The sequence below is a fragment of the Triticum aestivum genome, chromosome 7D, assembly GCF_018294505.1.
Source record: "Triticum aestivum cultivar Chinese Spring chromosome 7D, IWGSC CS RefSeq v2.1, whole genome shotgun sequence".
In the NCBI taxonomy this organism is placed as follows: Eukaryota; Viridiplantae; Streptophyta; class Magnoliopsida; order Poales; family Poaceae; genus Triticum; species Triticum aestivum.
In genome coordinates this window covers 78,635,265-78,652,396 of record NC_057814.1, presented here as the reverse complement: position 1 = coordinate 78,652,396, position 17,132 = coordinate 78,635,265, and the positions used below count along the sequence as shown (strand labels likewise).

The following is a 17,132-nucleotide window of genomic DNA, read 5'->3' as shown; positions in this document are numbered from 1 at the left end:
AAACTAGTAGAAGAAAAATAATAGAGAAGTTCGAGGGAAAACAAACTTTTGAACGCCATGGGGCAATTCATGTCGTGCTATTTTTTCAAACAAGACCCAAATATATTATAAAAGTTCACTAGAAGTACCAAGCATCCTAAACATGATAAAAATTACATCAAGGCCCCTGGACCACCGAAGGAACACTACCGTCATCAGATTGAACCACCGACGTGTTGTTGTCACCACTCCTATACCGAAGCAGGCCTGATAGTGTCTGGAAGTCTTCATGCATTCACCCCTAAGGACCAGTGCTTTGGAGCCATTCCCCTACCCCGCTACCGGCCACCAGCCGCTAAAGCGCCAGACAAAGGGGAGGCGAATCGGGCTTGCTGGTGGAGATGGGGGAGAAGATTATATCCTCCAACAATATAATAGGAAAGAGAATAAGGACTGGCAGATGCTTCGTTTGTTTCATCGTAGGTGTTTGTTAGTGCCAGAACGCGGTACTGCGCTTTGACTGTATGCAGGTCCCGGTACCCGTGGCAGTGTACTACGAGGACATGTATGTCAACTTCCCTAAAAAAAAGGGACATGCATGTCAACTTCAACATCGCCAAGGAGACGGATTCCAAGAAATGAATCAATATAGTGGTGGTTAAATATTTTTGAACGTCTGCAGACCGCACAGATCCCTGGGGAACTAATATTGCCGTGCCAAACAAACTTTCGTTGAGATCCTGGAACCCAAACATGTCAACCCGAATAAATATCTTCAGACAAAGAGGATGAGAAAAAAAACAACAAATTACAAGCCCTTGTGGATTTGGGTATCTGAATTCTTACGGGACTAGATTTTCAACTCACCGAGAAAGTGTGCTAGTTCAGACTTTATATATGCTTTGTATTCATAACAAGATCTGAAGACGAACTGTTATCAGATCAAATTAAATTGATTTGTAATTCTTGCTTCCACGTTGCAGTTTGACAGGGTTTGCAAGAGGAATTCAGACATTGCCATTTCATTGACTGACGAAACACAAACACTCGACAAGCGCCTGCATTTATACACCACACACGCCTCCTATATATCCAGGCCTCAGCCACACCACAGCAATGCCCAACAATGACACTCACACGGACGGGCTGTGCAAACACACACAAACGCTCTCACTCACATGTCAGATTACCGGGCACACAGACATGGGCTTCGTTCCTCTGAGAGCCAAGGGACAGTTCGCAAATTTACATGTAGAGAAAATGGATCAAGACATATCTGCCTGCACTAATGCACACATGTAGAGAAAATCTCTGGGGAAAGCGACGACATTCAGAGCATGATCTAGTTCCCATTGTTGCATCTTCTTTCAGACAACGCTCATCACATGCCGCGATGGAGTTCTGACTTTGCTTGTCAGGCATGGCATTGCTTCCTCCATTTTGTGGATGCTTTCAGAAATGCCAACCTGCAGGTACATTGATTGATCGCATTAGTGTTGCATTATACCTGAATACTGTCAGCATATCATCCACGCAACTTGTACGGAGACTTACCAGGGTACACATTCATACGGATTTGCTTCACAGCTTGGATTTTCTTGCGCTGCCATCACCGAGTGGTATCTGAATCCCGACAATAATCCAAAGCAAGATAATTTTTAGTATACCAATGAAGGTATCCATCAATTAGTAAGCATGGAAAATGAGCTCGTTTGTTAATGAACTAAACGGCGTTGCAGATGACTATCATACATCACTTGATTCCTGAGAGACACGAAATCAGTATCTAGTTTGCTAACCAATTTCCGTGATGGTTATCAAGATGGTGAAAGCATTTTGTCATCATCTCAGATGAAGTACTGATTTATGATGCAGAACAGATGCTTTGCTAGTTCAAGTATTGTGCGGAATTGGTATGAGCACAATTCAGGATGAAATTAAGCAGAGATGGAGCGTACAGTACCTTCTAAATGGACCAATCACCTTGAGCGCTTGGAGGAAATATATTTGGTCAGAGAAATGAGAGATGAAATTAAAGTTTTCATGGCCGAGCTCTGCTTGCAAGTTGGGCTGATGTAACCTGATCCCAGGAGGAACCAGCGGTCGATGCTGGAACCATACTTCTGGTTATCCTGCTTAAGAAAATTAGCAGATAAGTAATCAAAATCGAAAAACAAGCAGTCAGTGGGTAGTTACTTATATTACATGTACTGAGGAACGATAATAAACCATAATAACACGAGGAAGGGACTTGTGGCATGCACACCTCAGTTATTATCAGATTCAGAGTCAGACTTCGAGTGAACACAGCAGGGGAGGAGCCTTCTTGGAAACCTCTTTTCGCTGGATTCTGCTTTTGGTGCTGATTCTGGTTCTGCTTCTGGTTCCTCTGGAATGTATTTATACGGGATAGCGACCAAGTGGTGGAAATACTCCCCACCTTCTCTGCATCGTCTTTGCAACTCGGGGCAGACCGATATGCTTAGGACTTCAAGGGCTGGCAACCGCTGAAGGAGACCACTCGGGAATTCCTCCATCGCTGGACAAGCTCTGATCCTCAATTCCCGAAGAGAAGTGAGGCCATCCATCCCATCAGGCAACGCTTTCAGGCCAATGCAGTTATGCACCCATAGATGCCTCAGCTTTGCTAGATCTCCAAGGTTACAAGACGGCGCCACCAAATGTCGGAAGCCCACAATGCGCAAACTTTCAAGGGATGTAGGCAAAATTTCAGGTAAACACTGAAGCGGAAGGGTCTCCTTCTCAGACCATGAAACCTTCCCACTAATAGTCAGGTCTTTGAGAACGGGGCTCAGTGGAATACTTGCAAGCTTAGGGCAGTCGTCGATTTTCAGCTCTTCAAGCACTGGGAATGTTACTAAGCTATCAATAGACACTCCCGCTCTGGTTACTGCCCATGCCTCTAGACTATGTAGCTCTACCAAGGCCATCTTCTTCAAGTTTGGGAAAATATGTACAGAGGTATTGTGTCCTCTACCTTCCATGCAAAGGTTATCACATAATGCCTTCAGTTTACCCATTCCGACCAAGCGTAAGTACTCCAGTGAGGGTGACAGCCATACTACAGGTATATTCTGACACCTTCTAAAGTTATAAATCTTGAGTTTTCTTAAGCACTGAAACATCTGAGGATCTCTCATCCATCGTGGTATTTCCAGACCACCATATCCATATAACTCCAAAATTTGCATCTTGCTATGAGGTTCTAGAGACTGGAGCACTTCCTCCTCGTTGCATGCTTCATTTTCGAGATTGTCAAATCTTCTAAGGCACCAAGAGAACAACAACTCACTCAAATTTTGCTTCTGATGGAGATTGGCTTCTTTTGCATGCTTTGCACACTTTATTTTTCTCAAGTTGTACAGTTCCAGCCTATTGCTAAGGTGTCGCAAGTCTTTGAGCTCCTCAATACCACAACCATCTCTAGTATCCACAATGAATGTTGTTAGTGTGTGAAGGTTGTTCAGCTGACCAATTTTTCGAGGCATCCCCTCCAAATTATCACATCCAAAAAGATAAAGATGTATGAGCTTTCCCAGGCTTATCATCATGTCTCCTGGTAACTCTTGTAACTCAAGGCAATCATTGAGCCTCAATGTTTGCAGGTTATACAATAGACATACTGAATGTAGCAATTTAGCATCGACACTACAAGTGGAGAGGTCAAGATACCGTAAATGTTTTGCATTTTCGGCCTTGAAACTGGTGCAAACACTCTTCCACTGTAATGCTCGTAATGATACATGTGGTAGCCGTTTCAAATCCTGATGTATCCTTGAAGTAGCTAACAAAGTGCGGAGAGATACTTTGTCATCGAACAACTCACATTTCTTTTCCAATTTAACCTTTGACAATTGCAGGTGACGGACATTTCTCACCATTGCTTTCTGTTCAATCAATTCTTCTATGGTGGAACATTCATTGGTGATTTCTCTGGCCAAGTCATGCATCAAGTCATGCATTTTACAAACTATTGTCTCATGTTCTGTGCCGCTATAATAGATACCATATTTGACTTTCATTTCTTGCAGGAAGGACCTCCAAAGCAATTCATGAAAAATGAATTCTCCTTTCTGTGTTAAATCCATTGTTCCCTCTTCTTGAATAAAGCCATTTGCCATCCATAGTTGGATCAACATATCCTTCTCCATCTCATAATCCTTGGGGAAAAGTGCACAGAATGCAAAGCATTGCTTCATTTCAGATGACAAGTGTTTGTAGCTTAACTTCAGTATGGGCATGACTTTATGTTTGCCTCCAACATTATCCCCAATGTTACTTTCTTCGATGGCCTTCCATTCCTCAACTTGTTGCTTTGAACTCAGCAGTCCACCCATTGTCTTCAGAGCAAGAGGCAACCCCCCGCATTTATTGACAATACGTCTTCCAATGATGACAAACTCTGCTTGCTCCTCTACACCACTGCTAAATGCTTTGTTCGAAAGCAATTCCCATGAATCTTCTTCACTTAGAAATGCTAGCTCATGGGGCTTAACAGTGCACATTATAGAGGCCACTTGCTTGCTTCGACATGTGACCACGATAACGCTTCCTGGTCCACCAACAGAACACAATAGTGGCTTCAATTCATCATCCCACATCCCTTTTTCTTCATTCCATACATCATCGAGAACAAGTAAAAATCTTTTCCCCCCAATGACTTCATCAAGTTTCTTCTGCAATAATTCAATGTTGCCAGACATGCACCAACCTCCCTTTCTAGCCAATGTCTTTTCGTTTTCTGGCAAATCATCTATAGCCAATTCAATGATGGATTTCAGAATAGCAATAACATCAAAATTATCTGACACGCAGTGCCAGATCTTCAACTTGAAATGATGTTGGACCTCTCGGTCATTGTACACCATCTTAGCAAGTGTCGTCTTGCCAATACCTCCCATACCAAAGATGGGCAGCACCTGCACCTTCTGCTGATCTTGCTGGTCTAGCAGCAACTTCACCACTCCCTCCTTGTCATCATCTCTTCCAAACATCTTGTTGGTCTCGTCCAATTTGGAGTGTGTCTGCCGCCAAGTATGCTGCCGCTCCTCCCGATTGACAGAATCCTCAAGGCCAAACATGTTCATCTCCTCGACCAGCCCCTTGATCTTCTCGAGGACTCCCTTGAGGTTCCTGCTCATGGCAAAACGGAAGAGCAGCGGGCTGCGGCGTGTGACGTAGCCAAGTACCTTTCGGGAAGTGGACTTGCCGATCCGGGCTTCACGGCGCAGCCCCTCATACTGAAAGTCATCGAGGACGTCGTCGGCCTCGTAGGCAACAGCCTTGAGCTTCTCCATCCAGCTCCTGAGATAGGCATTGCTCTGGCTCCATTCCTCGGCGTTGGCCAACTTGCACTCAACGGCTAGCAGATGGCGCTCCAGCGTTTCGCAGTCGTCGTTGAGACCACACATCCGGGTCACGGTCTGGACGAGCGCGTCTGTGGCCTTGCCGGCCACGCCGCGCACCAAAGGGAGAAGCAGTGATTCGGCCATGGTGCTGCAGATCGGGGGAAGAAGTCAAGAAACTGCAGCTGTGCAGCATACGAAAGAAGGGAAGAAATATTCAGCACTGACAGAGGAACAACCGAAGAAGATAGAAATACAGCCAAGAATCAAGAATGGAGGAGAGCATTCACCTGAGCGACACCCAAAATCGATCAGATCCAATTCGCCGGCGCCTCCCGTGTGGAGCTCTTTCGCCAAGGTTGCTGTGGGGAGAACAGGGGTTACTGCCGTTGGTGGAAATAGAAGGAAGCGGAGATAAGTGTGCCGAAGTCTTCAGTGGGCTCCCCTGCTCTCTTCTGAATAATACTCCCTCTGTAAATTAATATAAGAGTGTTTAGATCACTAGGCTCTTATATTAGTTTATGGAGGGAGTAGAGACTAATTTCCAAGAACTAGGTAGTATTCTACATTTCTTGCTAATCTTGCACTAGGTAGGAGGGTCCAGAATTGATGGAATAATGCTGATCCTGACAACACCTACCAGGCGTTTGCATCTTTGCTCCACCATCCCGACTTTTCATGTGAACAGCGTGAACCGCGTTGGGCCAGAATCAGAGATCATTGATGACTCGTCATGTCTCTCTCCAGCACCACTTTCGCTGTGCTATGCTGTGCTTGTCCTCCAAACAGGAAGATGCACATGGCTGGTAGATGAGAACTGACTTGACTGCTGCGGCCACCGCGAAGATGCCTGGTAAATGTGGACGCAAAAGCATGAATGCTGGTGTTTAGATGAGAAGTAAATAACGGGAGGCGCTCCTATGTGTCAAGACTTTTTTAACTTTCTTAAAAATAAGAAAGAAAAATAAATCTGCGTGCAATAGGTCCTGTTTTGTGTTTGCAAAATGATTCTTTCATGCAAAATGCCTTCAGTTCCTATTCCTACGTGCAATGCGTTACAGATGCCACCGATTTTTCTTCATCTGATCAAACGGTTCCCTTTGTCTGAAATATTTCATAGTTTTTGTTCCACTTCAGTATTTCTAATGGGTAACCTAACCTAACATTATATTTTTCCTGCAGTTTGACATGTGGTTAGGTTTTGATCAAAATCCTCTGTATGCTCTTCTGCATGAGTCTATCTATATACTTTTTTGAAATCTGTTTAGCTGGCACTGCATCTCTATTTGCTAAGTCTAGTGTAATTCATGGATCTAGGGATCTTCATCAAAATTGTCAGCCGGTAACTTACATGTGATTAGACCAATACATCAGACACCCCAGGACGCGTCGGACTCGGCTCTAATCACATGTAAAAGGCCAGTATGCCACTGAAATTTTGGACAGCATGGTGCATCAATCGACCGATACATCAGAGAAACTGAATTTTGGACGGCATCGGTCGATCAATAGTCCAATAGTGCATCAGAGCAACTAAATTGTGGACATCATCAATCGATCAATACATCAGAGCAACTGGATTTTGTACAGCAACTGCATTTTGGACCACTGTATGCATCAGCATCATAGATAAACAGAGAGGAAAAGGGACAAGATCGGGGATGGTCGACGGTGCGCTCACCTTGGTCGCCGCCGTCGAGTGGAACGGCGTCAAACGGCTTTGCGTGAGTGGTCCGTGGAGGGCCTTACCCGCTTGTCCTTGGTGCGCTCGACGAGGAACCACGACCGGCGGCGTCAGGTCTGGCGAGTACCGGCGGCGACCCCCGTCGGAGCCGAGTCCGACGCATCCTACTTCGGGGGTTCTGGGCGTGCTAAGGAGGGACGCGATGAGAGGGGTGACTACGGGATGAGAGACGGCGGCGACTGGGGCGGAGACGGCGGCAGGATGGGGGTCGGCGGCGGCGGCGGCGGCGGCAGCGGCAGGAAGGAGTGCTCCTATTCCCCGCGTGGTGCGGCGCGAAGCCCCTTTTTTCTTCGTTTCTTTCTGCCTTTGGCTTTTATTTTACTTTGAAACTTTTTCAAAGAATCATAAATTAATAAAAATCTTCGGGATTTTAAAAGAAGTAAAAAAATGTGAACGTATTGAAAAAATGTTCTCGAAACTTACACATTGCTCACGAATTTTAAAAATGTTTTCACATTTAAAAAATATTCATGAATTTGAAAATTGTTCTTAGATTTTTTTTTAAATCATGAATTACAAAAATGTTCCCGAATTAAAAAAACTGTCCTATTTCAAACAATGTTCATGTATTTTAAAAAGTTCCTGAATTTCCAAAAAATCACAGATTTAAAAATTGTTCCGGTATTTAAAAACCATTCGTGAATTTTTAAAAATCTTCATGAATTTAAAAAATATACCAAAATTTCAAAATGCTCCTGAATTCAAAAAAGGTACCAGATTTGAAAAAAATCACAAATTCAAAAGTGTTAACAAATTTGAAAAGGTTCACGAAATGAAAAGGAAAAAAAGAAAAAACGAAACTAACAATGAAAACTGTTAAAATAAAAGAAAAACAAGAAGAAGAAAAAAAAGGAAAGAAAGGTTTGGGAAGGCTAGAACCTTCCCAAAACTGGAAGAGGAGACATGCTAATTGGGCCAGCTCAAAATGTAATTACTGCGGAGGGTGGGGGTGCACGATTGGTCGCTTCGCCGACATACGCAGAAATAGGATCTACCGGCAGGAAGAGCGAGTCGCATCCTCCTGTCTGGCCTCGTCAGAGTGTCGGGGTTGACGAGAAATGATTTTAGGCTGGGCCTCGATCGATGCACCAAGCTCGACCGGGCCAAAAGAGGCTCAACTTGGTAAGATTTCGGTCCCGTTTTTCAAAATCGCTTGGTAAAAATACTTCATGCGCCGAGCAGAAAAAGCCCCAAATCACTAGTTAAGGGTTACCCCTTCCAAAGGTTACTCCCCATCTTCTCTGGCAACCTGTGATTTTTTTTCATAGAAATCATTTATTCAAAAGGTTTTAGCTCTTGAATCATGCGTCCAAATACTGAACTGTTTTCACCGTTCGATTTCTCATGCCGGAATCTTTGAAACAAGATCCCGTGTTAATAGGTTTGCCGAATTTTTCACAAAAAAGTGAAAAAACTTGAAAAACGAAAAAAAAATAGAAATAAAAGCAATAAAAACCGGCAACGAAAGAAAAACCAGCTAAGCCCCAAAGCATTATTGTGGTTTTCACTTTTTTTGGAAGCGCAAGTTGTGTTTTTCTCTCTCTTTTTTCAGGGAAGCATAGGTTGTGCATATGGAAGGTTGTGCTTCTTGCAGAAGCATAAGTTGCGCTTTCCTTTTTTCCAGAAAGTGCTTTTGGCAGAAGCAAATGTGTGCTTTCACGAGAAGCCCAACTGTGCTTCTCGTGGAAGCACAAGCACAACTTTCGCGAGAAACACATGATGTGCTTTCTCTTTTTTCGAGAAGCACGGCTGTGCTTCAAAGAAAAAGAAAAAATTACACCAAAACCTATGGAGAGTTGGGCAAAAGAAATGAAAAAAAACATTAAAACCCCAAAACACACAAAAAATAAAAATGAATGAAATCCAGATGGAGCACACAACATGTGACACGTGGCGGCGGCGGCTTGGTGCACTTGTTGGCGTGCTCCCAGGCAAAAAAGCGATCATATTCATGAGCATCATAGATCAACAGGGAGGAAAAGGGACAAGATTGGGAATCGATGGTCGATGGTGCGCTCACCTTGGTCGCTGCCGTCGATTGGAACGGCGTCGAACGGCTTTGCTCGAGTGCGTGTGAGTGACCACGTGGGTGGTCGGTGGAGGGCCTGCAGGTGAGCCTCCGATGGGAAGAGGTGAAGGGCGGGACCCTTGCCCGCTTGTCCTCGGTGCGCTCGACAAGGAACAAGGAGAGCCAAGATTGGCGGCGACCCCCGTCAGAGCCGAGCCCGACACGCCCTGCTTCAGGGGTTCTGGCCATGGCAAGGAGGCAGGAAGGACACGATGGGAGGGCCGACTACGGTATGGGAGACGACGGCGATTGGCAGGATGGGAGTTAGCGGCAGCGGCAGGAAGAGCGGCGCCCGGAATGGGCCGTCGCAGCGGGACCGCAGGCATTGAGCGTTTTTCTTTCACATTTTTGCTTTATTTTTTACCTTTGCTTATATTTCGAAATATTCTAAATATATATATTATAAAATAAATTTACATACATAATTGAGTTAATAGCGCATTTTAAAAATGTTAAATGTGTATAGAAAAATATTTCTAGTGTATACAAAAAAATGTACAATGTGTAAGAAAAAATGGACATAAAAGAATACATTTGAAATATTAATCATGTATTTAAAATATGTTAAAAGTACATAAAAATGTTCCTGGTGATATGAATGAAAAAAGTAGACATCAAAACATATATATGGGAAAAATGAATCAAGTATTTTAAAAATGTTTCAAATGTATATGAAAACTGTTGATAGCATGCAAAAAAAAAGCTTTGTGACATTTTTAAAATGTTCACGCATGTCAGAAAAAATGTTTGTAAAATTATAAAAAATGTTAATCATGCATTTGGAAAATTTTAAATGTATATCAAATAAATGTTTCAGATGTATATGAAAAATTTACAATGTTTATGAAGAAAGGAAACATCAAACTCGTATTTCAATGAAATGTTAATGATTGTATTTAAAAGACATTAATCATGTATTAACAAATGTTAAACATGTACAAAAGTATTCTTAGTGTATATGAAAAATGTAGACGTAAATGACATTTGTTTAAAAAAATGTTAATTGTGTATTTTAAAAATATTAACACGTATAGAAATAAATGTTTCACATGTACATTAAAAATGTACGTAAAAAACCGAGGAAAAACATACAGACAACACATAGAAAAAACCCCCATCAAAAAGGGTCTAAAAGTGAAGAAAAACAGATGAAAACTATAAAGGAACAATACATACACGGAAAGAAAGAAAGAAAGAAAGAAAGAAAGAAAGAAAGAAAGAACCCAACGAAAACCAAAGAAATCCGGTGGAAAAGAAGCGAAATGAAGAAAATTGAAGAAAGAAAGAAAGAAAACAAAAACATGAAGAAAAAAGAAGAAGAAAACCAGTAAAAACTGAGAAAAACCAAAGCAAGCCAAATAAAGAAAACTTAAGTTATAACAAAAAAACTTAAGGAAACCAATGAAAACATTAAAAGAAATGAAGAAAGGAACAAAAGAAAGCGATAAAAACTAAAGAAAACAAGAGCATAGCGAACGCGCAACGAGCGAATCCTTACTCTAATGGGCCGGCCCGCTCGCGCTTCGTATGACACGAGAGCTTCTTCCATCTCTCTATAAGCAAGAGATAGCTCTCGCGCTCAGTCGGTGCCTTGGGGTTGACAAGAGATGAATTTGGCCTGGGCCTCAGTCGGTGCACCGTACCGGACTTGGTCAAAAGAGACTCAACTCAGTCAAATTTCTGGCCCAAATTTCAAACTAGGCTCAGTAAAAATACTTCTCGTGCCGAGCCGAAAAGCCTGATCAGAAGTCCAACCGTAGCGACGGCTCGCCATTGGGCATCTCATGGGTTAAAAAAAACTCAACCATAACTTAGACAATAAATCGTTCATTTTCTCTTAGCTTTCTTTTTTTGCGTGGAAAACTTTCGATCTATTCATATTAACTGTTAAGTTAGTACAAAGAATATTAGGAGTAAAAAATACATCCAGGTCCGTAGACCACCTAACGATGACTAAAAGCACTGGAATGAGCCGAAGGCGCGCTGCCGTCATCGTCCCTCCCTCACCGAAGCGGGGCAAACGTTATTGCAGTAGACAGCCGGTAAGTCATTGTGCTAAGCCTCCGTAGGACCAGCGTGGCAGGATTGCAACCGCCATCGATGAAGAGAAGCGAATATGTGCACATATGCCGGAGAACTAATTTTGGCGCTCCGGTCGTACTTGCACGCTTAGAATTGCCCTATGTTATGTTCGTTAAGATCCCGGAATTCAAACATGTCAACATGAATAAATAACTGGAGATAAAGAAGACGGAACAAAAAACATAGAAGCCCAAGAAAGTGTATTTGAATTATGATGGAGCTGGATTTTTTAACGCACCAAAGTTCAGACTTTATGTTTCAAAAAATATTCATAACGAGATCAGAAGACTTTATGTTATTACAGCAAAATATATTGTGAAGGATCATCTGTAAGTTCTCCTTCCACGTTGCAGTTTGCCAGAGTTTGCAAGAGAACGATCATTGTGAAGGAGACAGGGGGATTAAGAGCTTGCTATTTCCTTGACTGACGAAACACTCAACAAGCGCCTGGGTTTATACACCCCACGCACCACACACACCAATGCCCAACAACGACACGCACACAAACACACACAAACGCTCTCACTCACATGTCAGGTTACCAGGCAGACAGACAGATACAAATTTACAGGGAAATACAAATTCGCACTGACATCTACTCCTACATGTAGAGAAACTGGATCAAGACATCTGTCTGCACGGACACACACACGTGGAGAAAATTTGTAGGGAACACGACGACGGCCACAGCATGATCTACCACTTCCCATTGTTGCATCTACTTTCAGACAACATTCATCACATACCGTGTTGATGGAGTTCTGACTTTGCTTGTCTGGCATGGCGTTGCTTCCTTCATTTTGTGGATGCTTTCAGAGATGGCAACCTGCAGGCTGCAGGTACATTGATTGATCACATTAGCGTTGCATTATACCTGAATATTGCCAGAATATCATCCACCTGATTTGTAGGGAGATTTACCAGGGTAAACATTCATGCGGATTTGCTTCGCAGCTTGGGTCTTCCTGACTCTCTATCATCAAAAGGTGGTATCTGAATTCTGACAGGAGTCCAAAGCAAGATAATTTTTGTATACCAAGGAATGTATCCATCAATTAGTAAGCATGGAAAATGAGCTCGTTTGTTTAACAACTAAATGGCGTTGCAGATGACTATCATACAGCACTTGATTCCTGACAGACATGAAATCAGTATCTAGTCTGCTAACCAATTTCTGTGATGGTGAAAGCATTTTGTCATCATCTCAGATTAAGTACTGATTTATGATGCAGAACAGATGTTTCGCTAGTTCAAGTATTGTGCTGAGTTGATTTGAGGACAATTCAGGATGAAATTAAGCAGAGATGGAGCGTACAGGTACAGTACCTTCTAAATGGACCAATCACCTTGAGCGCTGGAGGAAATATATTTGGTCAGAGAAATGAGAGATGAAATTAAAGTTTTCATGGCCGAGCTCTGCTTGCAAGTTGGGCTGATGTAACCTGATCCCAGGAGGAACCAGCGGTCGCTGCTGGAACCATACTTCTGGTTATCCTGCTTAAGAAAATTAGCAGATAAGTAATCAAAATCGAAAAACAAGCAGTCAGTGGGGAGTTACTTGTATTACATGTACTGAGGAACGATAATAAACCATAATAACACGAGGAAGGGACTTGTGGCATGCACACCTCAGTTATTATCAGACTCAGAGTCAGACTTTGAGTGAACACAGCAGGGGAGGAGCCTTCTTGGAAACCTCTTTTCGCTGGATTCTGATTCTGGTTCTGCTACTGATTCTGCTGGAATGCGTTTATATGGGATAGGGACCAAGTGGTGGAAATACTCCCCTCCTTCTCTACATCGTCTTTGCAACTCGGGGCAGCCCACTATGGTTAGGTAGTCAAGGGCTGGCAACCGCTCAAGGAGACCATTCGGGAATTCCTCTATCCCTCGACAATGAGTGATTACCAGCTCCCGGAGAGAAGTGACGCCATCCATCCCATCAGGCAACCCTTCCAGACTCCTGCAGCTATGCACCCGTAGCTCCCTCAGCTTTGCCAGATCTCCAAGGTTCGAAGGCAGCGCTACCAAACCTTCGAAGCATTGAATCCACAAAATTTCAAGGGATGTACGCAACCTTGGTAAATACTCCACCTCCAAGTAATATCCCACTAATCTCAGGTCTTTGAGAACGGGGCTCAGTGGAAAACTTGCAACCTTAGGGCAGCGGGTGATTACTAGCTTCTCAAACACCGGGAATATTACTGAGCTATCAGTGGCCACACCCGCACTGTTTTCTGCCCATCCCTCTAGACTAGGTAGCTGTTCCAAGACCATCTCCTTCAACTTCGGGAAAATCTGTAGAGGGGTACTGCGTCCTCCACCTTCTATGCAAAGGTTATCACACAATGTCTTCAGTTTACCCAGGTTGTTCAAGTGTAAGAACTCCAGTGAGGGTGAGAGCCATACTACAGGTATATTCTTACACCTTGTCCAGTTGGAAATGGTGAGTTTTCTTAAGCACTGAAACATCTGAGGATCTCTCATCCATCGTGGTATTTCTGGGCCACCATATCCATACAACTCAAATTTTTTGATCTTGCTATGAGGTTCTAGATGCTGGAATACTTCTTCCTCATTACATGCCTCATTTTCTTCCTGTCTAGACGAGCAGAGAACACTTCTTCCCCAACAGAACAACAACTCACTCAGATTTTGCTTCTGCTGGAGATTGGCTTCTTTTGCATGATTTACACTCTTTATTTTTCTCAAGCTATACAGTTCCAACCTGTTGCTAAGGTGTCGCAGGTCTTTGAGCTCCTCAATACCACAACCATCTCTTGTATCCACAATAAATCTTGTTAGTGTGTGAAGGTTGTTCAGCTGACCAATGTTTCGAGGCGTCCGCTCCAGACTAGAACATCCATAAAGATAAATATGTATGAGCTTTCTCAGGCTCATCACCATGTCTTCTGGAAACTGTCGTAGCCCCTCGCAATAATTGAGCCTCAAAGTTTGCATGTTATACAATAAACATAATGAATCGAGCAATGTAGAATTGACGCTACAATGTGAGAGGTCAAGGTACCGTAAATGTTTTGCATTTATGGCTTTCAAACTGGTTCTAGAACCCAGCCAATGCAATGCTCGTAATGATACATGTGGCAGTCGTTTAAAATCCTGCTGCATCCATGAAAGAGCTAACAAAGTGCGGAGAGATGTTTTGCCATCAAACAACATGGAAGTCTTTTCCAATTCAACCTCTGACATTTGAAGGTGACAGACATTTTTTACCAATGATTTCTGTTCAATCAATTCTTCTATGGTGGCACATTCATTGCTAACATCTTTGGCTAAGTCATGCATTAAGTCATGCATTTTACATACAATTGTCCCATATGCTCTATCACTAGCATAGCCAGCAGATTTGGCTGCAGCTTTCATATCTTGTAGGAAGGACCTCCAAATCAATTCATGAAATATGAATTCCCCTTTCTGAGTTAAATCCATTGTTCCCTCTGCTTGAATAAAGCCATTTGCCATCCATAGTTGGATCAACATATCCTTCTCCATCTCATAATCCTTGTGGAAAACTGCACATAATGCAAAACATTGCTTCATTTCAGATGACAGGTATTTGTAGCTTAACTTCAGTATGGGCATGACCCCATATTTGCCTCCAACATTATCCCCAATGTTAGTTTCTTCAATGGTCTTCCATTCATGTACCTGTTGCTTTGAACTCAGCAAACCACCCATTGTCTTCAGAGCAAGAGGCAGCCCCCCGCATTTGTTGACAATACGTTTTCCGATTGTGACTAACTCTGTTTGCTCCTCTGCACCATTGCTAAATGCTTTGTTTGAAAACAATTCCCATGAATCTTCTTTACTCAGAAATGCTAGCTCAACGGGATCAACTGTTTGCATTATAGAGGCCACTTGCTTGCTTCGACATGTGACCACTATGACACTTCCTGGTCCACCAACAGAACACAACAGTGGCTTCAGTTCATCCTTCCACAACTTCTTTTCTTCATTCCATACATCATCAAGAACAAGAAAAAACCTCTTCTGGCCAATGACTTCGCCAAGTTTCTTCTGCAATAGTTCGATGCTGTCAGCCTGGTCACAAGTTCCATTAGCCAATTTAATGATGGATTTCACAATAGCAGAAACATCAAAATTGTCTGACACGCAGTGCCACATCTTCAACTGGAAATGCTGCTGGACTTTTTGGTCATTGTACACCATCTTAGCAAGTGTCGTCTTGCCAAGACCTCCCATACCAAAGATGGGCAGCACCTGAACCTTCTGCTGATCTTGCTGGTCTAGCAGCAGCTTCACCACCCTCTCCTTGTCATCATCTCTTCCAAAGATGTCGGTAGACTCATCCAGTTTGGAGTAAGTCTGCCGCCAAGGAAGTTGGGGCTCCTGCTGATGGACAGAATTCTCAAGGCCAAACTTGTTCATCTCGTTGACTAGCTTATTGATCTTCTCAAGGACTCCCTTGAGCTTCCTGCTCATGGCAAAACGGAAGAGCAGCGGGCTGCGGCGCGTGATGTAGCCGAGTACCTTGAGGGAAGTGGACTTGCCGATCTGGGCTTCACGACGCAGTGCCTCGTACTGGAAGTCGTCGAGGATGTCGTCGGCCTCGTAGGCAACGGACTTGAGCTTCTCCATCCAGCTCTTGAGGTAGGCATTTTTCTGGCTCTTTTCCTCCGCGTTGGCCAGCTTGCACTCCACAGCTAGCAGATGGCGCTCCAGCGTTTCGCGGTCGTCGTCAAGGCCACACATGCGGGTCACGGTCTGGACGAGCGCGTCTGTGGCCTTGCCGACCACACCGCGCACCAAAGGGAGAAGCAGTGATTCGGCCATGATCTTGCAGATCCGAAGAAGAAACTGCAGCATATGAAACAAGGGGAGAGAGGTCAAGCACTGACAGATCTGTGGCATATGAAGAACAAAACACACGCAATAATGGAGGAGAGCATGCACCTGAGCAACACCCGAAATCGAGCAGATCCAAATTGGTGAAAGAGCAGAGATACTGCCGCCCCTGCCGTCGCCTCCCGTGTGTCGCTCTCTCGCCGTTGGTGAAAGGAGAATGAAAGGAAGTGAAGACAAGGAACCTAAAAGTTGTGTAAAAGCATCCCCAGTAAGTCCGAAAACTACCTTGTCTGAACTTACCTCCGAAAAAACTGAGCGTATTGGAAGGGCCAGGGTACTGTAAAACAACTCCCAACGTACACTGCACTTTGTTTAGTATAGCTATATTGTGTTTGCTTTCTCTAGATCCACACCCAAGTACTGTATGATATTAGCAAGTTGAAACAGCATCCAACGTACACTCTGTTTAGTATAGCTATTGTGTTTGGCTTACCTAGATATACACCTAAGTAGAGTATGATATTAGCAAGTTGAAACCAAGTTGCTACGAAAGAGAGCACATCATGCGGGCTGAGCACATGTGAAAGCACCGAGCTGTGTACTCACGGTCGCTGAGCCGCGGAGAACCCGCATGCACATGTTGCCCATATATGCTGAATGAACCAGCGTAGGTGTACGCGTATGGCAATGTAAAAGCAAGCAATTGCATGCACACTGCTGAAAAGAAGAAATGTAAAAATATCAAGCAAATTTAAGGTCTTTCTGTTGGTGGATGTTTAGAGCATCAGCCGCAGACTAGTGGTTTGTTACTACCCAAATTCAGTTTCGGCTAGTGCTAGCTACAGTGTTTTTGGCTAACCAGATTCCACTATAATGTTGATCTTCGAAATTTAGCATGCTCCTAGTGGGAATATTCTATAGTTTTTCAGTTTTCCTCTTCAGTGTATCAAATGGGTAACCAATCATTATATTTTCTGCAGCTTAACATGTGGTTGGGCTTTTACCAAAATCCTCTTTATGCTCTCCTGCGTGAGTCTATCTAATCTGAGGTAACTTCCGATAGTTT

General features: G+C 43.4%; 2 protein-coding genes across 5 annotated transcripts; both read right to left on the bottom strand.

The window, feature by feature from the left end:
* Nucleotides 1-931: 931 nt before the first annotated feature.
* LOC123164954 (disease resistance protein RGA2) lies at nt 932-7,333 on the bottom strand. Of its 3 annotated transcripts, none has more exons than XM_044582571.1 (8): nt 7,027-7,333; nt 6,697-6,938; nt 5,986-6,195; nt 5,636-5,816; nt 2,246-5,496; nt 1,943-2,111; nt 1,534-1,602; nt 932-1,445 (listed from the first exon to the last, which is right to left on the bottom strand). In XM_044582571.1, the coding sequence occupies exons 3-5, from the start codon at nt 6,023-6,025 to the stop codon at nt 2,247-2,249; spliced, it is 3,471 nt and encodes a 1,156-aa protein (XP_044438506.1). In that variant the 5' UTR covers nt 6,026-6,195; nt 6,697-6,938; nt 7,027-7,333; the 3' UTR covers nt 932-1,445; nt 1,534-1,602; nt 1,943-2,111; nt 2,246. The 3 variants fall into 3 exon arrangements, with proteins under 3 accessions (XP_044438506.1, XP_044438507.1, XP_044438508.1); XM_044582572.1 differs by having other exon boundaries at nt 2,246-5,530; nt 7,027-7,331; XM_044582573.1 differs by lacking the exons at nt 5,986-6,195; nt 6,697-6,938; nt 7,027-7,333 and having other exon boundaries at nt 2,246-5,530; nt 5,636-5,941.
* Nucleotides 7,334-11,480: 4,147 nt separating this feature from the next.
* LOC123170066 (disease resistance protein RGA2) lies at nt 11,481-16,515 on the bottom strand. Of its 2 annotated transcripts, XM_044587909.1 has the most exons (5): nt 16,175-16,515; nt 12,868-16,078; nt 12,566-12,733; nt 12,161-12,239; nt 11,481-12,072 (listed from the first exon to the last, which is right to left on the bottom strand). In XM_044587909.1, the coding sequence occupies exon 2, from the start codon at nt 16,052-16,054 to the stop codon at nt 12,869-12,871; it is 3,186 nt and encodes a 1,061-aa protein (XP_044443844.1). In that variant the 5' UTR covers nt 16,055-16,078; nt 16,175-16,515; the 3' UTR covers nt 11,481-12,072; nt 12,161-12,239; nt 12,566-12,733; nt 12,868. The 2 variants fall into 2 exon arrangements, with proteins under 2 accessions (XP_044443844.1, XP_044443843.1); XM_044587908.1 differs by having other exon boundaries at nt 12,161-12,733.
* Between the last annotated feature and the right edge of the window lie 617 nt (nt 16,516-17,132).

Excerpts from the sequence above, each read along its gene's own strand:
- LOC123164954 (XM_044582571.1), bottom strand. The coding sequence starts at position 6,025 with ATGAAAAGTCGGGATGGTGGAGCAAAGATGCAAACGCCTG. Across the intron at positions 5,817-5,985 it reads AGCAAAGATGCAAACGCCTG|AGGGAGTATTATTCAGAAGA; the intron begins GTAGGTGTTGTC and ends ATTAATTTACAG. Across the intron at positions 5,497-5,635 it reads CGATTTTGGGTGTCGCTCAG|CACCATGGCCGAATCACTGC; the intron begins GTGAATGCTCTC and ends CCCGATCTGCAG.
- LOC123170066 (XM_044587908.1), bottom strand. The coding sequence starts at position 16,054 with ATGGCCGAATCACTGCTTCTCCCTTTGGTGCGCGGTGTGGTCGGCAAG.